This window comes from Hippocampus bargibanti, linkage group LG11 (genome assembly GCF_051943395.1).
Source record: "Hippocampus bargibanti isolate YZ-2025 linkage group LG11, ASM5194339v1, whole genome shotgun sequence".
NCBI lineage: Eukaryota > Metazoa > Chordata > Actinopteri > Syngnathiformes > Syngnathidae > Hippocampus > Hippocampus bargibanti.
This window is the reverse complement of record NC_142744.1, coordinates 10,439,262-10,462,886: the sequence shown is the minus strand read 5'-3', so window position 1 is coordinate 10,462,886 and position 23,625 is coordinate 10,439,262. Positions and strand designations below refer to the sequence as shown.

The 23,625-nt window shown below is 40.0% G+C and overlaps 1 protein-coding gene across 5 annotated transcripts in view; it reads left to right on the top strand.

Moving 5' to 3' along the window:
* Positions 1-561: 561 nt before the first annotated feature.
* apoltp (apolipoprotein lipid transfer particle homolog) overlaps positions 562-23,625 on the top strand; it is a 44,358-nt gene continuing 21,294 nt past the window's right edge. For 4 of the 5 annotated variants that reach the window (XM_089008636.1, XM_089008635.1, XM_089008634.1 and 1 more), the window contains exons 1-43: positions 562-671; positions 855-905; positions 1,056-1,222; positions 1,302-1,372; positions 1,542-1,704; positions 1,951-2,088; positions 2,548-2,725; positions 2,840-2,976; positions 3,484-3,587; positions 3,801-3,966; positions 4,873-5,058; positions 5,153-5,305; positions 5,477-5,621; positions 6,548-6,706; positions 7,816-7,934; positions 8,013-8,225; positions 9,027-9,185; positions 9,257-9,441; positions 9,576-9,758; positions 9,870-9,961; positions 10,781-10,950; positions 11,119-11,272; positions 11,339-11,415; positions 12,429-12,609; positions 12,682-12,837; positions 13,004-13,137; positions 13,247-13,405; positions 13,595-13,778; positions 14,008-14,219; positions 14,309-14,497; positions 14,568-14,710; positions 14,788-14,947; positions 15,037-15,120; positions 15,562-15,699; positions 15,851-15,967; positions 16,052-16,144; positions 17,197-17,417; positions 17,509-17,702; positions 18,417-18,644; positions 18,781-19,010; positions 19,088-19,252; positions 20,197-21,279; positions 22,541-22,912. In XM_089008636.1, coding sequence (XP_088864762.1) covers positions 617-671; positions 855-905; positions 1,056-1,222; positions 1,302-1,372; positions 1,542-1,704; positions 1,951-2,088; positions 2,548-2,725; positions 2,840-2,976; positions 3,484-3,587; positions 3,801-3,966; positions 4,873-5,058; positions 5,153-5,305; positions 5,477-5,621; positions 6,548-6,706; positions 7,816-7,934; positions 8,013-8,225; positions 9,027-9,185; positions 9,257-9,441; positions 9,576-9,758; positions 9,870-9,961; positions 10,781-10,950; positions 11,119-11,272; positions 11,339-11,415; positions 12,429-12,609; positions 12,682-12,837; positions 13,004-13,137; positions 13,247-13,405; positions 13,595-13,778; positions 14,008-14,219; positions 14,309-14,497; positions 14,568-14,710; positions 14,788-14,947; positions 15,037-15,120; positions 15,562-15,699; positions 15,851-15,967; positions 16,052-16,144; positions 17,197-17,417; positions 17,509-17,702; positions 18,417-18,644; positions 18,781-19,010; positions 19,088-19,252; positions 20,197-21,279; positions 22,541-22,912 — 7,668 coding nt within the window. In that variant the 5' untranslated portion in view covers positions 562-616. The remainder of the gene's footprint in view (positions 672-854; positions 906-1,055; positions 1,223-1,301; positions 1,373-1,541; positions 1,705-1,950; positions 2,089-2,547; positions 2,726-2,839; positions 2,977-3,483; positions 3,588-3,800; positions 3,967-4,872; positions 5,059-5,152; positions 5,306-5,476; positions 5,622-6,547; positions 6,707-7,815; positions 7,935-8,012; positions 8,226-9,026; positions 9,186-9,256; positions 9,442-9,575; positions 9,759-9,869; positions 9,962-10,780; positions 10,951-11,118; positions 11,273-11,338; positions 11,416-12,428; positions 12,610-12,681; positions 12,838-13,003; positions 13,138-13,246; positions 13,406-13,594; positions 13,779-14,007; positions 14,220-14,308; positions 14,498-14,567; positions 14,711-14,787; positions 14,948-15,036; positions 15,121-15,561; positions 15,700-15,850; positions 15,968-16,051; positions 16,145-17,196; positions 17,418-17,508; positions 17,703-18,416; positions 18,645-18,780; positions 19,011-19,087; positions 19,253-20,196; positions 21,280-22,540; positions 22,913-23,625) is intronic. The other variant, XM_089008637.1, reaches the window with a different exon arrangement.

Here is a 23,625-nt window from a genome sequence, read left to right as displayed (position 1 = left end):
TTTGATTTATCAAAGAGCTTGCAGCCTCTTTCACAAAGATTTGTTCACAATGCCAAATTGTTTTTATCAAATGATATAAGTTGAATTCCATGCCAACACTGAGTGCTCATTTGTCATTATTTTATTTTATTTCATTTCATTTCGTTTCATTTCGTTGCGTTGCATTGCATTGCATTTTATTTTATTTTATTTTATTTTATTTTATTTTATTTTATTTTATTTTATTTTATTTTAATTTATTTTATTTTATTGCTCACAAGCCAAAGGAAAAAATGTATATACGACTACTCAAATATAATTAGGGTCCTTTGTGTCTAAAGACATCTCTGTATTTATTAATCTTATTCCGGTACTTTTGGATTTAGCTCTACTGCCTTGCTTTCTGTCCAAAGTGCCATATGTTGAGTTACTTTTGTGTGAAGTGATTGGTCCAGAGTCTGCTTGGGACCTACAAATTGGGAAGTATTTCCTGATTGGTTGCTGTGAGCAGTTCGGGTCACTGTGGCGACTCTCATACAAGTGTGGTCTTTCAGTGGTTGGGAACAGTGCTTCGTTTTCATCTCACTTTCATGTCGAGCCTCTGAGGCAGAAGGACCTGCCCTCACTTGGTGCTGCAATGGCTATGCCATGGTTTTACTGTGTGCATTTTGCATTTATTTGTCTTCTGCGTGGTGAGTTTTTGTCTATGTGTGTGTATTGTAATTGTTTTTTGAATTGTGTGTTTAAATTAATCTTATAAATTAGACAGGAGAAGTAACGTGAGTGTTGAGTGAATGTTGATCTTGCTACTTTTGAGTGTGAGAAGTTGTGTGAGATTTAGCTTGTGGTTTTTTTAGTTTTTTTTTGTTTTGCAGTAACCGATTGCCTCCAGTCAAAATCTGATTTGTGTGATTCAAGTTGTGCAGGTGAGAAATGTTTGTTCGAGTTTGTGTCTTTAATATTTCTCAGATTTTCTTGGAAAAAAAAGCTGCATCTAAATGATATTAGTTGTTTCTTTGAACAGGTATTTCCATACAAATCTAAAAAAAAATGTTGTTATCCCTGCATCTCCTCAGCATTCTCGACTGCTGGTATGTCCTGTCAGAAAGGGGTGAGGTATACTTACAGGTATAAAACAACAATCACTACATCCTTGCACGGCTCAAATGCCGGCAGAAATGGATTGGCTCTGGATTGTTTGGTTGATATTGATGCCATCTCCGAATGTCATCTCATGATGCAGGTCAGATTCTGTCTCTTTCGTGTTTTGACATCACAAAAACTAATTGTTGATGACTTACAATGTGCGACTTGTGTCATAGATAAGAAATCCACAGATAAAGCGACTTTCCCCGCAGAAGGAACACCTTGTGCCTCGGTTAAAAAGTTTGCGGTAATGTCAATATCGACCTGCATTTGCATCCTTGTATCAGTTGGTGTGCTCAATGTGTGTGGTGTTATCCTTTATTTATTCTCACAACAAATCATGACATATGATACTTGCAACGCTCGTCTGTGTTTTTGGGTCTCGCTAGAGCTCAGCTGGTGTTTTTGTTTCCCAGGGAGTCGTTGGAGAGAACACCCCTGAAGTTCTGCCTTCATGGGGGGAAGGTTGTTAACTTATGCATCCAGGAGGGGGAGCAGATGTGGACGTTGAATGTGAAAAGGGCATTTCTGAGCATGCTCCAGACCTCCAACACAAAATCCAAACATTCAGAAATGGAGGTGAGATTTGGTCCTGTTTGAATTTAATGTTGATGTGGACACTGTCGACTCAAGTACATTCGTGAATCAAAGACATTTTTAGTAGCCTCAGGCCAGTAGTCTTCATCCCTTGCCCTTTTATCTTATGGTGTCCCGCAGGGGTCAATTCTAGTCTAGTCCATTTCACCAATTACCTTCAGGGAAAAAAATCATTCACATTTACAACTTTTCCGACCTCCTAACTTTGATCAAATGTTCCCGCTACAGACCGACGTGCACGGGACGTGCGCTAGCGTGTATGAAAGGCGAGGACGATTACTGTTGAAAACCAGGTCTCTGAAACAGTGTCAACAATCAAGGCTTGCACATTTCTGGACTCATTCCGTGGCTCTAACAGGAGACACGGTAATTTCATGCTTGTTTTTTTAGCAATAAAAACAAAGAAGTAAATAAAATGCATTGTTTGTACAATACACGCACGGGACCAGGATTTTTTTTCCCACTGGTGATTTTTGGGTGGGGTGGAAATCTCATATTTCCAATGAAAGGATGATTAAAAACCACAATTAGTCGAAAAAAATAAGAGTACCTTGTTGAGTACCACTCAACAAAGTCAGATACAAGTGATTACAGGGCATTTTTTCTGCGTTTAAAATGTGGTTATGTACATGAACAGTGTCACAAAAGGTACATTTAAAATCCAAACTATACGTTTTACCCTTCAGTGTGGGCTACACTATCAAGCATCATATCTACAAAGACATCCTGAGATGCATGAATACATGCTTTCTTCATTGTTTTGAGGGTAATACAAAACGATTATTTACCTTACCCTTACCTTATTCTTGTTTGCTTCATCAACAGTTAGTGCATCCAGAGCTGCATTGTGTGCAGGCCTATGGCTCTTCAGTTATGGAAGAGGCTAATTGTACCGAAACCATATCTATAGCAATGTGGTCCAAGACTGCAGGGCAGGTGACGACGCAAACCGAGTCAACTTTGCAGTTGCTCAGAGCCCAGTCAGACACCGTTACAGGAGCAGGTAAACGATGGAAAGATGGAAACGGGACCCTAACAGATGAATTTTGTTTCATGCACCACATGGAATGTAAATGACAACAACAATATGATGCATAGTATGTCACTGCACTGCCAGGGTTCATAAGTTGTCGGACAAAAACCGACTTGCGCTTTGAGGACGAAGGCGCTGCAAGATCTGGAAATAGTTTTACTCCTCACCAAGTCATCCAAACGACCAGGATGTTGTGTAGCGTCACATCACTTCCACATGAGGTAGGTTTAAAATGCAACAGGTTTCAGCGGAACATCAACACATAGGAGGAGATGAAATGCTCTGACTTTTTTTGTGTAATGTACTCTCTAAATACCGTATTTTCTGGTGTATAAAGTACACCAAAAAGCCTTCATTTTCTTCAAAAGATGACGCCACGCCTTATACACCAGTGCGCCTTATATCTGAAGTAATATTGAGCCACGACAAGTCTCGCTACTACTGTCAGCAGCCACCGACTCCATTTCCCACCTTTCGAAGAAGTAGTGCTTAACCCCAGCCATTATAGCACCTTATGATGCCGTGTGCCTTATATCTGGAAAACCTTTATATATTTATATATTATATTTGGAGAACCTTTTTCATTAATTGAAAGTTTTTATTATTATTTTTTTGTTTTTGTTCTTTATCTTTGCCTTTGCCTTTCATTTTTATTTTTATTTTTATTTTACAGTATTTTATTGTTAATTTAAGCATGTTATTTTTTATTGTTTATTTTCCATCCTTAGGTGTCTCATTGGTTTCTTGAGTTGACTTTTCAGCTTAGAGATTTGACCCTACCGCAGCTCAAGATACTCTGGCAGGAAGCGTCTTTCAAGTGCCGCAATGACTGGTCAGTGCGGTCAGCGTTCTGTTGGCATAATGTTGTTATATTGTCATATATCTGCTTCTTAATGACATTGTGTTGTAACCAACGCTCAATTTCATTAATAAGTTGCACCCTCAATGTTTTGTATTTGCTTATTCTGCCCTTATCGAAGTGAACTGCATAATTTCCACAAATGCAGCAAATGTTTAAAATAATTTTCATTCACTATTGGGACAGGCAGCCGTTGTTGGATGCATTACCCGCTTGTGGTTCAGAAAACTGCATCATACTATTGACCGACCTAATGAAGAAGAAAGAAGTGGAGGGCGAACAGGCTCATTCTTTCCTCACCACCATCGCCCTCATCCCTAACCCTTCGCCGCGAATCATACACTCCCTCAATGTAGGAACGTTTGCTTGGCATGAACCACAGATGACACCTTCTGATTTTCCCTGATGAGATGAACTACATGTGCAAAGTATTGTGGTATAATCGACTCAAAATGTTGTGAGTTCGCACTTTGGAGGGTGGGATTCATCACCATTTATCCAGATTAATTTGTGGGACTTTTTTGGTAGTTTAATATATTTTTTTTGTGATTAATTAATTAACTCTTTCGCTGCCAGACATGTGCAAAAATGTGCCCACTACAGTGCCAGGGTTTTTGTCATTTTCGCTCACATTCAAGGACTCACAGAATATTGAGTTTTAGGAATACATCAACATTCAATGCAGTGTAAGAAACCTTAGACACTCTTCTTTCATCAGAAAAAAAAATCATTTCTAAGTTATATGTGTCTGAGTTATGTGAGCTTGAAATGGGGCTGGCTGTACAATACAATCCATACATATTGATTTATATCGCGCTTTAACAACAGCTGAGGCTGTAACAAAGCGGGCTAACATGGACAAAAGGCAATTGCTGCCTCTTTGTGGAAGGGAAAACATTGCCAGAGGTCTTACCAGTGCTTTATCGGCACCCCCTGCAAGAAAAACCAAAACCCGAACAAATTCGGGAATGGCGCTCCACATCATATTTTCAATTCCAGAATAAACTCGGAAATGGCAGTGAATAAGTTAATTAATTAATCAACTCAATAAAAAAAACTATCCAATTAATTAATTAATTAAAAATAAAAATTCTGTCATGAAATAAAATAAGTGAGAATCAATGGGTTCATCTCAATCCCTGATCTATGACTAAATCGGAAAATATGTCTCAATAACTTTGCCCATGTAGTTTAGATCCTATAAAATGCAACTATTTTTGAGGAATAAAAGCTTTAAAACTCCCGATTTTTCCGAAAGACTTTAGTTGAGGTCCAAGAGGTCCGGAACAAGGTTCTGCTGACGGGTTCCTCCCTGATCCATCAACTATGTCAGCGGTCCACGACTCCCTGCATTGATCTTCCTCAGGTTCAGTCCTTCATAAAGAAACTAGAAGTGTCCTTGAAGGAATGCTGTGAACCACAAAGTCCCGCAAAATTGAGAGAGGTATAATAAATGCTGAGTATAAGATTGGCATTTGTATTTCGAGACAAAGTTAATGGACAGAACATATTATAAAATCTTTTCTTTCATCCAACAGTTTATTTATGCGATGAAATCCGTGGGCAACATGGGCCCGGCTGCTTCAACCTTCATCCCTCTTTTAAATCACTGCGCACTCAATCAGTCAGCACCTTTGGAGCTCAGACTTGCTGCCATCAAAGCTTTCAGGCGTTTTAATTGCTCAACTAATGTGAGTAAACATGACAATGTTTTGCACTAAATGATTTCTCGTGTTCTGGCATTTGTTTTGTACAATTCAGTTAAGTGTCTAAATCTGTGCTTTACGACGGGTTGAGGTGAAAAGGTGAGGAGGTTGGCGGGAGTCTGACATGAGTCACTGACAACAGTTTCCCTTTTTCAGAGGACTTTGTTGTTGCAGCTGTACCGCTCCTCCCCAGAGGATTCGGAGGTCAGAATTGCAGCATACCAGCAGCTCATGCGTTGCCCGGATCAAGATGTGTTTGAGGCGGTGAAGGTGATCTTGAGAAATGAAAACTCCAGCCAAGGTCCGTAGATGAGGCTTCAAGATGTAGTTTGACTGGCTATGGTGGAAAAACAGTTAGCATGTTCACAATGGTGCAGGTGTCGATTACAGCTTTCCCGGACAGAGTTTGCTTATTCTTCCTGTGGTTTTTCTCTGTGTATTCTGGTGTCCACCCGCATTCTCGAAAATCATGGCTGTCAGGTTAATACAACAACCAAAAATCAGAATCAGAATTATCTTTATTGGTCAAATATGTAGAACGCACAAGGAATTTATCTCTGGTAGAACACGCTGCACTAGTATCATCATAAAAAAAGACATGACAAATAAGTATGGAGGACACTAATAAAAACAAAACGAATCTAATCTAATCTAATCTAATCTAATCTAGTGGTACCTCTCAGGAACAACTGTGAGACAATGTGCAAAGTATCAAGCAAACAGTGCTTCAAGTGAGTACAGGGCTGGAGCTACAGTGATTGTAATGAGATGTTGTTCCACAGGGTTGTGCAAAATTGCAAAGAAGCACTATCCAGTTATATTTGTCTTACTGTTTAGAGAGTTAGTGACTAGGGGGAAGAAGCTGCCTGCCTGAGGGGAGTAGCTGGAAAAGGTGGTAGGCAGGGTGCGAAGGGTCTTGATTCTTGCAATGTACAAGTCCCCCGGAGTGGGTAGGCGATGCCAATGATTTTTTTTTCCCGCCGTCCTAACTGTTAGTTGAAGACGGATTTTGTCCATTTTTGTGGCGGCCCCAAACCAAACCGTGATGGAAGAACACAGGATTGATTTGATGACTGCCGTGGAAAAATGTCATAGCACCCCCTGTGGCAGGCCATGCTTCTTCAAAACCCAAAAAATGTCCAAAGTGTGATTATGACGACGAATGGTTGCTCCTTTGCGACATTTAATGTTTTCCATATTTTGCATGAATTTTGTGTTTCTGAATAGTGGGTGCATTTGTGTGGAGTCACCTAACCAGCATCCTGAGAAGCGAAGACCCCATGAAGCAGACCCTCTCCGATTCTCTCCCGAATGACATCATCAGCAAAGACTTTGAATCAGAGTTTTTGAAATACTCTTCTTATTCAGACAACACAGTGTCAAATGGTAAGACAGAGTAAATCTGTAGATGTTTATTAAAAATAGAGTGGTACCTCACTTTACGAACTTAATTGGTTCCCACAAAGTGTGTATAAGGCGAAAAGTTCATCTGCCAAACATTTTTTCCCATAAGAAACGATTAAAAATTAGAATAATCCATTCCCAGGTCCCCATGAAACACAATTTTGTGATAAATAAGCCTTAAAACTACACAAAATATACATTATTTTACATATAATAAATGTGCTTTTGTATTGTAATGAAAGAAATAAACTGTACTGTATAATATAGTTGTTTTATTTACCTTTGTGATGGTCGTTGATGTAGTTGCCTCTTGATGATAGCCGAGTGAAATTGCCGTGCTTTGGATTTGGATTTGCCTTTATTAGTCTCACAGTGGGGAAATTTGCATTTTTCTCGGCGATAATACCCTCACACACAATGTCCCCTACTAGTTGCTTTTCGTTAATCCAAATCAACAGAAGTTTTTCAACCTCTTCTCTTGCCTGAGACCCTTTCTTAGACAACACAGAAACACCTTTAGCGAGACGTAACAAAGGTCGACTTAGCATACTGGTACTGGGATGCTAAATCACACAAAGGCACACCTCGTTCGTGTTGATCTCCTTCTTCTGCTTGACCGTAATTTTGTTTTGTGTCTTCTTCGGCTGAACACTAGCCTGTGTTGGGGTCTTTTTCGGTCCCATAATAGCAAAAGTGTCCTTGATAACAAACCACATATGCACTCATGGAAAGAGGTGATGAAAACTAGTCCGCCAGCCACCGTGGCGCTGTTCGCCCGTGTGGTTTGGTGTTCTTCCGCCGAAAACTAGTCCGCCAGCCACCGTGGCACTCCGTGTGGTTTGGTTCGTTTGCCGAAAACTACTTTGTATGCCAAGATTATATTCTCGCGAATTTAATCTTGGTAAGGTAAAAAGTTTGTAAAGTGTTCGTAAGCTGAGGTATCACTGTACCTTGAAATGAGAAGGAGTCTTGGTTTGGCAGGGGTAGTGTCAAAGGTCAAGCCTTTTTTTCCTCCGGCGCCACATAATAGCTCCTGAGAAGAAAAAAAAATCTTACACTCTTCATATGTTTCTTATTGTTGAATGTTTCAGGTATGGGAACCACCAACGTGGAAACAACTCTAATTTTCTCCCCCAAATCATTCCTTCCGAGGTCAGCATCCGCTAACCTTACACTTTATTTTCATGGTTGGGCCAGCAACCTTCTTGAAGTGAGTGCCATTTTTTTTAAGCTCCACTTTCTTACCAAAAAAGTACTAATGGAGATGTGTCCCCAATTTACAATCTAGGTTGATCTTCACATTAAAAATGCCGAACCCCTTCTAAAGAGCGTATTGGATCAGCTGAGTCCCTTCGCAAAAGGGGAACGCACATCTTCACATCAAAACGATTCAATGTCCAAAGAGGCAATGACGAGAGGAAAACCAATAAACCAAGACCATCTCGAGAGAGACGTTTGTTTATCCAGCGCCAACACTTATCTGAAGCGGGCCAGGGCATTGGTGAGGTCACACAAAAGGGTGGGAGACAATGACAACGCCGGCGTGTTATCATAGGCGTGTACAGTACATGCTCGGAAATGTACAGTCTGTGCCGCAGAAATGACAATTGGTCTTTTTGCAAAGGCCTAACCATGGGTCATGTTTCAATGAATGTATACTGTATATTTTTATAAGGTGATACGCGGTCTGTAAATTAACTTATTCACTACCAGACGTGCAAAAATGTGTCCACTCCAGTGTTTTTATCATTGTCACTTGAATTCTAGGACCCTCAGAATATTGAGTTTTAGGACTACATAAACATTCAGTACGGTGTCAGAAACCTTAGATTATCTTCTTTAATCACAAAAAAAAGAGTTAATTCCTAAACTATATGGGTCTGGAGTTATATGAGTTTGAAATGAGGGTGGCTGTCCACAATGCAATACATACATATTGGTTTATTTAGCGCTTGAACCACAGCTGAAGCTGGAACAAAGCACTAACATGGAAAGAAGGGAAATGCTGACCCCTTATGGAAGGGAAAAAAACATTGCCAGAGGCCATGACCAGCGCTTTATCGGCACTCAAGCATGAAAAAAAACAAAACCCGAACAAATTTTGGGAATGGCGCTCTACGTGATATTTTCAATTCCCGCATAAATTCATGGATGGCAGTAAATGAAGGCAATGAAAACAATCATAATATGTATTATTATAAAGACACCTCAGTATCTATATATTGTAGTTCTGTAGCACACGTTCTGAGAATGTATATTCAATATAGCGTCTGCTCATCATGCATTTGTTTATGTGTTCCAGTTATCCACAAGACAAAAAATGGAAGCGCTTCGCCCAGAGTGTTGGCTTAGTGTGAAAATGTTTGGTCATGAGCTCAGCGTGTTTACGTGCGACGATCTCTCAGCGCAAATGGACCAAATGTCACTTAGCGCGGCGGGGCTAGCTGTCAAACTGCTCAAGGTGTTTTATTCGTCATCATTGTCATGATCTCGATTTGAGTTTTCCAAAAAAGTTCCTCCTTTGTCTTCCAGGGTCACGAGGTTCAGTTGAATCACAGGGCTGTGCTCTTGACAGAAGAGTTAGTTCTGCCATCTTTGTCTGGTTTACCTATGAAAATAGCTACCAATGTCACTTCCTTTCTTTCACTGCGGCTCAAAGGAAACATCAACTACCGTGATGTGTCACACTTCTCCCTTGGTGGTTACATTAAACCCAAGTAAGTACATATCCAGAAAGCCATTTGACCTTTGATTCGATGTCCTTGTTCTTGGACTCTACGATCAAAATCCCCTATCGCAATACATATTCTGCCAGTTTCAAACTGAATTGAGTTGTGTCAATTTTCCAAAGTGCTTTTGTAGGCCTGTCCGCCGCAATGGGGGTTGATGGCGTCCTGGGTCAGGCTGCAGTCGGCTGGATATCTGAACTGGTGAGCTCCACTAGTCTGGATGGTAGCGTCCACATGCAGGAGGGGCAAGATCTCAGAGTTACACTGAACACCCCAGAGGATGTCATGGACATCACGTCCCTTCAGTGAGTGCACCGTGACACAAAAATAAATCACAGCAAATTCGAAGAAATGAAAAAAAGTAGTCAAAGGTGTTTTGTTGAATATGTTAAAACATTCCTCCATTTGTTTACCAGCTCTCAAGTATTTCAACTCAGTGGCGATCATATGGAGGAGATTAAAGGACCGAAACGTCGCATCCAGCACACTGCCTGCACACCAAAGACTTGTAAGACATTCACATGTCCACTGCAGACATCGGTGAAATGAAAGTAATGGTTACAATATGCCTCCATCTGCCTCCTTTTGTTCAACCATATAAACAAGACATGACGGCCATTTTGTCATTTAATCTCATCACTAATTGTCATATCAGTGCAAAATATCAAATACCGTATTTTCTGGTGTATAAGTTGCACCGGAGTACGAGTCGCACCCCCGTTGAATAGTGTATTTTCAATTCTGTCATATGTAATGCGCACCGGACTATAAGGCGCACCTTCAATAAATAAAAAAAAAAAGGTTCCCAAATATAATAATATATAAATATCTCAAAGTTTTCCAAATATAAGGCACACCACATTATAAGGTGCTCCAGCAGAGGCTGGTGTTACGCACTACTTCTTCTACCGGGTGGGGGATAATGGAATTGTTGGCTGCTGACAGTCGTGGCTCAATATTACTTCAAATACAGTAAAGTCTCGTTATATCGATATCGGATATATCGATAGTCCCGGTTATATCGATACTATTTCTATGCACGCACGGAGAAAATTACATGCAAACAGGGTCGGATGTATCGATAGTCCCAGTTATATCAATATTTTTTCGGACTCCCTTGAATATCGATATAACAAGACTTTACTGTATTAGGCGCACCCGCGTTTAAGCCGTAAGGTCATCTTTTGAAGAAAATCAAGGCTTTCGGGTGCGCCTTATACACCAGAAAATACGGCACATATTGACAAAGACAACATTTTTGTGTATATTTGCCACATTCAGCCACTTCCCTCAGAGTGTTGCCTCTCTTTCTGCTCTCTCTTCGCAGATTCAAAGATGGTCGGTTGGCAACTTTGCGCCAATGTGTCCCTCCCCTTTGCTTCTGGGGGCATCTCGCTCCCGCCCACGGGTCCCAGCCACTTATCCATTCGGCTGCTAAAACTGGACAGAGGTCTCCATTACTACTTGCTTGAGGCGGCCTACTCCATAACCCCACTGGTATGAGAAATCTATCAGATATAATGCAGAATTTCTATTTGTTCTTCTTTCGGATATCTGTGTGAGAGCGATAAAGGTCATATTGTCATGTAAATTTCATTCGAACCAAAATATAATCTTGATGTGATTTAACAATGTCAAATACTTCAAGCGTATTTTTGACTTCAGATTGGCAGCTGGTTCCCCAAAGAGGCTTCTGTGCACCTCTTTCTGGCTACTCCAAAATCATCCATCCCCAGGGACATGTCACTCGACGTGGCCTTCAACCCTCATAGATTCTTGCTCAGGGTATCGCACCCTCTAAAAAGTATCCTTGTACAAGGTGAGTCCAACAAACAACATTCGCCAGATTTAGTTTGCAAATACAAATGATGTTTTATGTTCTCAGGGCAACTCGAACAAGAGAGAAGTACAAAAACTGCAAAACTTGAGCTAATAATTGACGGCGTTCAATATTATGTTTTGGTAAGTTTTGTAACAGAAAGAGTCCCTCTGTTATGAAAACACACACTATCATAAACCATGGGTCCACCTGTAAAACGGCACACGCTGACAAAGAGTGGCAAAAGTCATAAACCAACACTCACTTGTAATTTGATGAGGCGTAGTTATTAAGCAAGCACATCAAATAGTTTTGAATTTGGATTTAAAGACTTCTTCAGCATCGGCATAGTTTGAATATGTTAAGTGCGCCCAAAGTGTCTGTGTAATTTATAGTGATTAAATTAGTAATTAACTCATTCACTGCCATTCCCAAATTTATTTGGGAATTGAAAAGCATGACGTGGAGCGCCATTCTCGAATTTGTTCGGGTTTTGGTTTTTCTTGCGAGGGGTGCCGAGAAAGCACTGGTCAGACTGGCAATGTTTATCTCTTCTACGAGCGGGGAGCATTTGCCTATTGTCCATATTAGCGCTTTGTTACAGCTTCAGCTGTTGTTAAAGTGCTATATAAATCAATATGTATGTATTGTATTGTATTGTGTTCAGCCACCCCCATTTTGAGCTCAAATAACTCCAAACTCAGATAACTTAGGAATTAACGACTTTTTTCTGATCAAAGAAGAGAGTGTAAGGTTTCTTATGGTGAATTAAAATTCAATATTCTGTGCGTCCTGCAATTTAGTTGCTTGTTTATGTGTTTGTTTATTTATTTTAACCAAACAAATTGAAATACAGTACCTCTATCTTTTGGGAACTACTTGGCAGTGCGTCATTTGAATTCAGGTCAGATATATATTCATATAATCCTTCAGAGCTTTGAAAGGCACTTATAGATGAAATGTATTATTATTATTATTATTATTATTATTATTATTATTATTATTATTATTATTATTATTATTATTATTATTATTATAGTATACCGGCACAGATTGTAAATGAGATTGAATGCAATGGATCTTACTCCATGTAAGGTGCAGTTGTGTCAAGTTTTCTAATCTGTACGTTTATTTGAATCCATTTTTCGTACTCAAGGGTTTGGTTGAAAAACAGACTCTCATCTCAGAACTTAGGACGCGCTACCATTTTGAAGCCAACATGCCTGGCAATCAAAATCCAATCATCCTCTCTGCCAATGTTACTCGTGAACTGGGCAGGAAGATGAGCTTTTCAGTCACGATGAAGAACGTGTTCAGACTACCCGCGTCACTTTCAGGTATACAACCGTTTTGCCATGTCTCGTGTTTCCTTCCACAATACAATTCTTACATAAAATGTGTGTCTGTAGTGGCCCTGGAGCGAAGGAGGGACAGCCAGAGCAGACAATACTCTCTGGAAGCCGATCTTCTCTTCCCCGACATGGTTGGCAGCAGAGTTCTGGGAATCATGGAGCAGAAAGGGGCCCTGTGGAGCTCTGCACTTCGTCTCAAATATGGCCTGGGCGGTGAGTGTTTGAGAGACATCCTCCAACATACTATTAGTATAAATACTTTTGTATACAATCTCCTTATACCTATTGTGTTGCTAAAATATCATTAATGATATTTTGGACATGAGTGTATGTCAATATTATTATGACAGATTGCTAATGTCTTTTCGCCCCTTTGTAGGTGACGCCCGACACCTGCATCAACAGTGCCACACATCCCAGAGTGTCAAGAGTGAGAGGCATGCAAACCTCACGTTCACGATGAGAGCTGGCCACGAGTTCTACTGTTCCAACACGCCTGCTATCAATCACAAAGTAACTGCTTTATAATGATATGATGATTTATTATGGTACAACTGATTATCAAATGTTACACTAAAAATATATTTTGATCGTTTGACCAACCAATTTGCATTCTTGTCAGATCCATTTCAAGCACGAAGAAACCCCCAGTCATGTGAGGTCATCTTTGGATATGAGCTACGGTAAACACTGGGACGAGATAAACAACAAACGCACGCTTTTTATGAGCCAGTCTTTTAAAAATCAGACTATGCAAAACAACACCAGCTACATCTTAGAGGTAATCCAAACCCAAAGTTTGATAATGTTTTGTTTACAATTCTGTGTCTCTTACAACAATATTCCACACTTTATATTGTTCCACGACACTGCCCACTTTGTAAATTTGTGTTTACGTCACATGATTCTGATACTGAAGAATACTCACAAACTTGCATGAAAGACTAAAATAGTCCCCAAATCTTTTCAGTTCAAGTTACAAGTTCCCGATAAAGATTTAAACTATCGGACCCAGCTATTGCACTCCTACGTTCGACAACTCGGGTCGGACAGCAGTACGCATCTTCAAGTCAACTACAACAACTTGACGCCTTTTGTGGTTGGTTTACACTGGAAAAGTCCTCTGAATGATATGCCGCACAAGAAATGGGAAGGTGAGCTTTGCTGTGAATTGAGTCATGTCAAACATCTATCTGTCTGTCTGTCTGTCTGGCCAGCTACTACTATACTTATTTATTTACTTATTTATTCAGTTATTTATTTGTATTTATTCATTAGTTTATTATATTTGTTTATATGTTTGTTTATTTATTTATCTATTTATTTATTTATTGTTCCTGTGTGAAGTGAAAAACACAGCATTTCAGTATTTGACTTCCTCAGGAGCATTTAATATGGACACTCCGTGGCTGTACGTTTACACCACCCACAAGCTGAGTCAGCACCATCGCCACACACTGCAACTCAACTCTGAAGTGACGGCTAACAAATGGGTGACCATCCGGAATCTCATCCTGAAGGCTTCCTACAGAGATAGAGGTCGCGAGAAGGAGGCCCATCTTGAGCTACGCACTCCAGATGTCACATTCCTACAAGTAATGTGAAACTTCACCTTATTCATTATGCCGGGTTCAGTGATTCTTATAAATCAGTGGTGTTCAAAGTGTACCACGTCCCTTGACAGGTAAGAGGACTGGGATTTAAAGGAAAGAAGAATATGAAAGCTTCCTGTTCTCTCAGCTCCCTGTGGACTGCTCCCTTGACAGGCGACATCTCTTTGGAGACGCTGAAATCCAGCCTCACCCTGCGGATGTCGTCCAGTTACGGCAAACAAAACATCACCTTGGCAGCTGCCCTTAACACCATTGACAAGGTGCTCCGCTCCTATTTGGAAAATGCACGTGCTTATATTATTGACTGTATTCTCCACTATCCTGTTGAAGCTTTTGAAAAAGAGGCAAGCGATACTGAGCTTAAGCTTATTGGAGCACGACAGTCCCTCTACCGTGTTGGAGTTTGAAGGGACGTTGGAGGAACTGAAGAAAGACAAGAAGATGTACCAGAAAACAGCAATTTTGCATCTTAGGTCTGTTTAAGACTTTCATTGGCGCTGGTAAACCTTTGTATTCATGATTTTGTTGTCAATAAATCCATCTTACACAGACAGCCTTTCAAGTCATTTCCTCAGAAGCTTCTCCTGAGGGAGACTTTTACCGTGGACCTCCTAAAAGGCCTTTACATCCTAGAATCTAGAGCCGGTTTCAATGGGATGAAAGAGATCATTCACACACTGACCCTTGGCTCCAAGTTGCCAAGCCCTTTTGTAAGTGCGATCAAATCATGAATTTACAAGAGGATTGCGCGAGTTGTTAATTCTGTACAGTCTTGTTGAATGTATGTTCACATATTTAGATTTGCTCTGCGCTGGTTCATCCTTTCAACACGGAAATATTTCCATCAGACTGTGAGATCTGTGTCATCACCTTCAGCAACCAAGTAAGTATTTTTATTTTTAAACCTTTAACATTATTGCCCTTTCTAGTTGTTTGAAAATTTGTTACACTGTAAAAAACAGACATACTTAATAAGACATAATATAATATTATATAATATATAAGGCAATATAAAATAATTAAAAACATTCAAGCAACATTAAAATTATTGAAATATTTCCATTTTAATTATTCAATTTCTTTGAAATTGACTGACATGTAATGTTCAAATCAAACATTGAAGACATCCATTTATCAATGTAACCATTTATCCATTTGTCATGCATATTAGCATAAAAGACAATAAAGCTGACTTTGACTTTATCAATGTATCCATTTATTTATTTATTTATTTGTTTGTTTAGTTGTTTGGTTGTTTATTTGTTTATTAGGTGTGTGTCACTTACACACGCCTAATAAACATGTATCGACATTTTCCTTCAAGACCCATAAAGGCATTCGAGGGTGGCTCCGGATCGGCAGCCAAGAGAAGCTGAATTTCTTTGGAGAACTTCTCTCAAATTCATTGCACCCAAATCAACAAGCGATAAAAGTTCGAGCCAATGTTACTCATCAACTCCAGGTAAATTAGCCCATGAGGCAATCAGACAATTTGGAGAAAAAAAAGCAACAACAGCAGAATGGCTTCCTAAATTACACCTAATATGATGTTGAGTATTTGTCTGGCCTCGAAATTGACCTTTTGACAAGTTCAACAGTTTTTTCCGTTCCAGCTGCAAATCCCCTCCTTTGCTTTGGTGGAGGGCAATGTACACTGGAGCCCCCAAAACAGCAGAGAATTTGATTACGGAGTTTGTGGGAGACTAAAAATTGAAAGACAAGAGTGTGAAGTGAGTAAACAGTTGAGGTGTTCATTCAAGTCAAACCAGGAGTTTTCAAATGCTTGCTTTTCTGAAACGCTATTTTCCCTTTAGCTCTCGATGCAGCTCAATGGAACTTCTGACAAAATTCTTCTTTATTCATCTCTCAAGCATCCTTTCAAATCAAAGATTCCCAAATCTCTGGAGGTGGGTTGATTATGATTCAATTTTCTGATACATTGTTTTTTTTAACTGATTGTGAAATACAGTATTAAATGTTTGGGAATTTGGAAAACAAATGCAACTAATCTAATTGGAGCAACCATGTGTAAAAAAAAATCCCCCCAGGTTTATCGTGATTTAAAGGACAACCGACACCATTTTTTTGTTTCCTAACTGACATCAGAAAAACGTTTGATAGCATCTAAAATACCCAAAACATGCAGGCTGATATTTTAGTCAAATGCAAAACACCAATAAAAATGACATAAAGTGTCCCAAAACTACTTCAAAATGACCCAGGCGATGCAGTTTCAGAAGGTCCCGCCCCCTTGTTCGTGACGTCACGCCAGGACGTCTTGCCTTGCTCTAGAATCAAAACAATGGCTTCAGATTCGGCGAAGATGCTTTCTTGTTACTCATCCAGTTATAAATATGATTCAAATAGTTCTGAAGAGGAAAGCATAAATGTTTGCAATCGATTAAAGAAGTCCTCCCGTATCAATTCGAGCCATCAGGACTCCAATGTAGCTTCCCAGAAAATGCACAAGATGGCGCCCAAGCTCTGTTGGAAATGGGCTGATTTGTCTGCTGGGAATTTGTGTCAACTAGTATCAAATAGTAGTCTTGGTGCAACACACAACGATTCACCACCGCGTTATTAATGTGTTTTCCTTCTAATTTCGCCATCAACACGGAAGTTTTCAGACCAAACAAAGTACCCACAATGCATTGTGTGTCGCTTTCTCGGTCAGGGGCGTTCCCGACGTGATGTCACGTCAGGCATCATCATTAACTCGAAAACAAGACTTCCTGAATATTTAGCGCGAGTCTTAAAACGTAAAATATAGCTATATGCCGTGGAATCTTTGTAAAATACGCTCAGTAGAAGTCATTTGAAGTGATTTTATGAATTATGGACGCAACTTGTCCGGGGGCGTCGGTTGTCCTTTACGTTTATTGTGATTAAGAAAACTAACAATAAAGGAATGTTTGTATATTTGTGCAGAACCTCCTAATGTTTCTGTTTTCACGTGAAGGCAAAAGCCACTGCTAACCTCTCTATACCAGTCGGGAGAGGAAGTAGCTCCATTCATGTGCAAACCGATGGGAAGGACAAGCTTATATTGGATGTGCAGGTCTCTCACTTATTCCTGCAGGATGACAAATCTGTGCTACTGAGGCTCAATTTATCGCAAAGTTTGCTGCCTCAACTCACTAACTTGCATATAAAAATGGCTGCCCACATGTCCCGACAAAGGCACGTATTGTTTCTCTCTTGTCCACCCCCACCAGTTGATCAGAAAGTATTGATATCTGGATAGTTTTCTTCTTCACTTCTGTTCTTCTAGCGTGTCTCTACATGGTTCCTATACAGAGGGACATAACACTTTGATAGCTATAGTGAAAGCATCTCGAAGATATGGCGGTGGTCTTCAGTTTGCAGTGTCGGGGAAACTGAGGCAGTCGATGACTAACCTTGCCGGTTTGCCTCCCATTATGGGATTAGATGTCATACTGGGACTATCAGACACCATTACAGAAGGTTGATCTATTTATTTATGTATTTATTTGTTGGTCTGTCTGTCTGTCTGCCTGTCTGTCTATAATAATAATAATAATAATAATAATAATAATAATAATAATAATACATGTAATTTCAAAGCGCCATTCAAAACTCTCAAGGACACTTTACAGTCATGGGATTTTAGTGCGGGTGAGCAGCGGCAGCCATTCGCACCAGAGTTCATTCTACCCGGAAGTGAGAAAGGAAAGAATAAAGTAGAAAAACAAAATACAGGAGCCGCTGGAAAGACAGCCACCCCGCGGTGCCGCCTTGAAGTAAAAAAAAAAAAAAAAAAAAAACTGAATAACAAATAATTTGATTTATCTAGCTAGGTACCAAGCTAGCTAGTTATCAAGTTACCTAGCTATCAAGCTAGATAGCTACTTACCTACCGACTGTACCTACCTACCCACCTAAAAACCACTCACCCATTTATTTGTGTATTTATTTATCTATATTTATTTAGCTATTTATTTATTTGTTTGTTTATTTAGTTGGTTAGTTAGTTTGTTATCCACCTATTTATTTTAGTACGTATCCATGTATTTATTTATCTATTTGTTCGTTTATTTATTTAGTTGGTTAGTTAGTTATCCACCTATTTATTTATGTCTGTATGCATGCATGCATTTATGTATGTATTTATTTATTTATTTATTTATTTATTTTTGTTAATTCTTCAAATGATTCAAGGGCAAGTCCGGGTGAGAGTGGAGGAGACTTTTTACAGCATGGATCTGAGGCATCAGGAGGAAACGGAAGAACTTCTTGATCAGATACTGCCCCCCACCCGTAGCTGGATGTGTGTTCTGTCGGGCGCTGAGAATGTCTGTGTGAATGCAAGTAGGCAATCGGAGACAAAAGGGGTGGGTGAGGTCCGCATCCAGCTTTCTCACATGTCCCGATTACTCAATGCCACAGGTAATCGGCAAATCACATGACCGCTGTATTTAGTTTTTCTCAAACCTCCATTTGTCATAACCACAGTTTGTTTTTAAATCCAAAATGTAAAATGGCGATTTAAACCTAACTTTTCTTGCTGTGTGACTCCTATTAGGTCTCCCGGCGAGTAGTAGTGCCCACGTAAGTTGGAACCAAGATGAAAATAGATTCACAAGCTCTGTAGAATTGCAGGCTGGACCTGAACATTTAAAAGGTGAGTTGAAAGGTGGAAGGACAAGCCGAATTGCCCCACGTTGGGAAATCCTCTCGACATTGCAACACGGAGTGAAAGCACTCCAGAAAAGAGGCTTACCGGACTCCATGCAAGTCATTGCGCATTGCGAGGTACAGTATGTCCGAAACTTTCTTTATTATGAATGTGGATTTTCACTTGAAGTGTCAATCTTTTTTTTCCCTAAAAGATAAATGGCACTGCGGTAGATGCCAGGCTGGCATTTGAAATGGAAGAGAAGACGATGATCGATGCCCTTTTAGTCGTTGGGACAAAAAAGAGCACGGCTGTATTTATAGCATCTGTGTGGCAGCAGATAAAGATGCTGCAAGGGATCATACCTACCATGTCGCAGGTCAGTTTAAATTAACTCATTCATTGCCAGACAATGTGCAAAAATGTGTCCACTGCAGTGCCAGGGTTTTTGCCAGGACCCACAGAAAATTGAGTTTTAAGACTACACAAACATTCAATACAGCGTTAGAAATGTTAGACTCTCTTCTTTCATCAGAAAAAAAGAGTTAAATCCTAAGTTATACAGTTCTGGGGTTATCTGAGCTTGAAATCAGAACGGCTGTACAAAATACAGTAAAGTCTCGTTATATCGATATCGGATATATCGATAGTCCCGGTTATATCGATAATATTTCTATGCATGCGCGGAGAAAATTTCATGCAAACAGGGTCGGATATATCGATAGTCCCGGTTATATCGATTTTTTTTCGGACTCCCTTGAATATCGATATAACAAGACTTTACTGTACCATACAATGCATACATCCCTGTATTGATTTATATCGAGCTTTAACAAGAGCAGAAACTGTAACAAAGTGCTAACATGGCAAAAAGGGAAATGCTGCCCCCTCGTGGAAGAGAAAAAACATTGCCAGAGGTCGGGCCAGCGCTTTACAATTGCCGAATAATTTCGTGAAAGGCATCATTCGCCGCCATCATAAGAACGACATTAGAAAGCACCAAAAACTGCATAGAAGATGTCATTGTTTTTGTGGTTCCCCAAATCGGTTGGGACCAAGATGAAACTAGCGTTGAGATATTGCAAAAATTGTAATTCAGCACATAGCTTGATTTCGCAACAACCAACCGTCGCATTGTCTTACATTTGGCCCCCGTTGCCGTTCAAGCTTGTTTGAAACAAATATGAAGAAAAAACGAGGACACATTTTCTGGTTCACGACCATAATGTGCTATTCCACGATGCTATTTTCCTTTCTATTTTCTGCTTTGAACAGCAAAGTCAATAACAAGTGGTTTTGGGGGCTGGGGGGTTGTTTTCACAGATGAACTGCACAGGGGACACAGCTGCAGACCATTTCTCTGCACAGTGCTATGGAGACATAGCGGGGTGCCCGGTGGAGGTACGAGCGTTTCGCTCTCATAGATCGCATCGCAGGCTCTGCTACGCTTTGTCACTCTCACACCAGAGCCTCAGAGCAGAAGCTAAAGGTTGTTTGAGTCCTGACGGGCGGAAGGAGTTCAAAACTAACCTCACACATTCTTCCGCGATGCTGCTGAGTTATTACGGTCTACCCACCGAATGCGGCCTCTGGCTGCTCCTCCGCCCCGGGCCTCGGAGGTGGGCCTTGGGAGTCGGGTTGTTACTTGGCCCGTGGACAACGGATTTGAATTTAGGGTTGAGAATGGAGAAAGGTGGACTGTATGGATGGAATGGAAAGTTTGCTTACGGCGATGGAAATATGACACATGAGGCTGAGATGGCCGGTCGTGTGAGGTTGGAAAGCTGGTGTCATATCTGGGGAGACGTCACTGTGTGGTGGGATTCGGTCAGCTTCGGTGTGCTGGTGTCCTTGGGTTGTGAAGGGAGGGGTAGGTTAATGTTGGAGCGGATTAGAAGACTTGATGGGGATGTACTGCGCAAGACATCTCTAGTGGCACACGGGCGAGCAGCGAAAGATGGACTGAAAGCGGCTCTTTTCTTCCATAATCAACACGACTCCACCCGCCGCATCTTCTCTCTACAAGGAAAACAATGGAAGACTAAACTGAGTGGGACCTTCACAAAAAAACGGGCCTCCCTCTTCTCCTTCCTACCAAGCACATTGGAACTACAAGGTTCTGGTCATCTCTTTGACGCCTTCCTCAATGCTAGTGCTCAACCATCCGCCCAAAGCGTCACAGTGGCCTTTGAATCTTTCCCCTCACTCAGGATGACGATTGGCCAAAATATGTCTCGTGGGGTACCAAGGACACTCGCTCTAGGTGTGCTCTCCACAGCGGGTCAAATCCAGTTTCAACTGGAAAGCGATGAATGTTCCATGCTTCTGCTCTATCAAAAAACAGGAGGAGAGAACGGGAGACACCACTGGAATGTTTATGTCCATCAGCAATGTGTCTTTCTGAAGGTTAGACGGGAAACAAGATGCATGTCAGACATCTTGTTTCCAAGCTAAATTCGAGATCTGCATTTTTAGGAGGATATTTCAAGGATGCATTTGGACCACGCCCTTGCGCCATTGATGCATTTTTGATAGCCACTTGCGCAACTTTATAACTCCACTGCGCAAGTCAATTACAATTAGCGCATATTGCTACATGATCTGCGCCACATATGACATACGTCTGTTGAAATAGCTAAAGAAACAAATTTAGTTAAACAGCAATTGAAAACTGCTCGCAGTTTTTAACTTTCATCGTCTGCCATCTTGCCTTAACGATGTCTAGCCATAAGCACCTTGCATTGGTTTTGGTGCGTTCCAAAGCCGTGGTAGATGATATTTCGGGCTTTTCCGTGATCCGCCGGACACTGCCGAAATGGATAATCGAATATTTATTTCCCCATGGTGCATTGCAGTATTTACATTGAACACGGCAGATGTTGCAATGAGAACAGGAGTAAAACTAAAAAAATTAAAAACAGGCAGCAAACAAACACATTTTCTTTTTTTAACAATCGAATAAGTCTGCGGAGGGTAGTGACAATTCGTTAATGATTCGAATTTAGTGGCAAATGTGAATGATTTCAGAGCTGTTTCGTCACATTGGAAAGCAAAGAAATTTGTTTAAGGAGACACTAGTAAGAAATATACTTAGTCGGTTCTCTTTGTCTTCTCTGTAATACCGTACAATATCAAAATAGCACAGGATTGATTGTGTAGTAACAAAAGAACATTGAAAATACCAACGAAGATATAATTTATGTATGAATAAATTATTTGACTTGAATTAAAATAGTTGATATATTAGAACAATATATTTTACTCAAATAATGTTTTTTCATTTGCAATTTAAAAATACTGAATCATGCTCCAACTGACCCCTTTTTTGAATTTCCCAGATACATCCCTGATTATTTTGTTCAACTATCGTTCAAGTTACTTTCATCACACGAAAAGAATTGATCGCAACTGATTATTCATTACATGATGGCGATTTGAAAAAATTGTAACAGTTTTTAGCGAGCTTTACGGATGTTAACATGCTTGATTTGATTTCGCACATAAAATAAAATATGTGAAGGACCAGATCCCAAAACCCTTGGCGACAAAGCGCCAATGGCCATCTTTTCAATGCACTTAAACATTTATTTTAATTGTCTATATAAAATTGTCATGTTAAAAATTGAATAATTCAAATGTATCCTCTTCCTAACTTTTTGTTGTGCAGGCGTTCCTACCCTCACAGACATCAATGAACATGTCCATCAACTCTACCAGTTCCTCGACAAATGTCCGCGTCGATCTTCTGGCTCAAAATAAACCCAAAGGCAGATTTACGTTGTCGCTTGCCTTTCAGCCAAGCCTTAATTTGAACGCATCAATCCAGCACTCTATCGAGAGATTGCAAGCATTGGGATTCCCTTCTAATGGCGCACTGGTCATCGGTGTCTCAGCTACACATTTGCATGTTGTCAAGGTTGGCCTGGACATTGGAAACTGTCACTTCAGTGGTCTTTTAGATCAAACCAAGTCTTCAGAAGCACAGAGCGATGGATTTTCTTGCAGCGTAAATGTGACAAACTTCTGCCCTGCCTTGCAGGTAAGCTAAAAAAACATTTTTATTATTATTATTATTTGATTATATATATTATGATTATATTTTACAATGGACCACTTTACAGCAACAAAACTATGAAATGGAGATAGTAGAAGACAAAAAGTAGATGAATACATCTTATGTCTATGTATTCAACAATAATAATCCGTTTTATATACAGTAAAGTCTCGTTATATCGATATCGGATATATCGATAGTCCCGGTTATATCGATACTATTTCTATGCACGCACGGAGAAAATTACATGCGCGCAGGGTCGGATATATCGATAGTCCCGGTTATATCGATATTTTTCGGACTCCCTAGAATATCGATATAACGAGACTTTACTGTATAAGCGCCTTTCAAAGCTCTCTCTGACAATTTACAATCACAAAACAAGCACAATAAAACCATAGATGAAATTATAAATAATAAAAGAAGAGAAAACTACAGAAAGAATGCAATTTTGAATAGGTGGGGTTTAAGATGCCCTTTATATAAAATTAAACATAAAAAATCGTTGATGTCATACTCACAACTTTTTTTCTCTAACATTTTGAATTGTGTAACACTGGAACATATTTAAAAATGCAACTTTTTAAATTTAGATTATTTTAGACATTGAAATATCAATCAATGTCATAATTAGTATTCGGAATATGAAAAGAAAAATGTTTTTAAGGGGTTCCTTTTTTCTTACAATGGAGCAATTC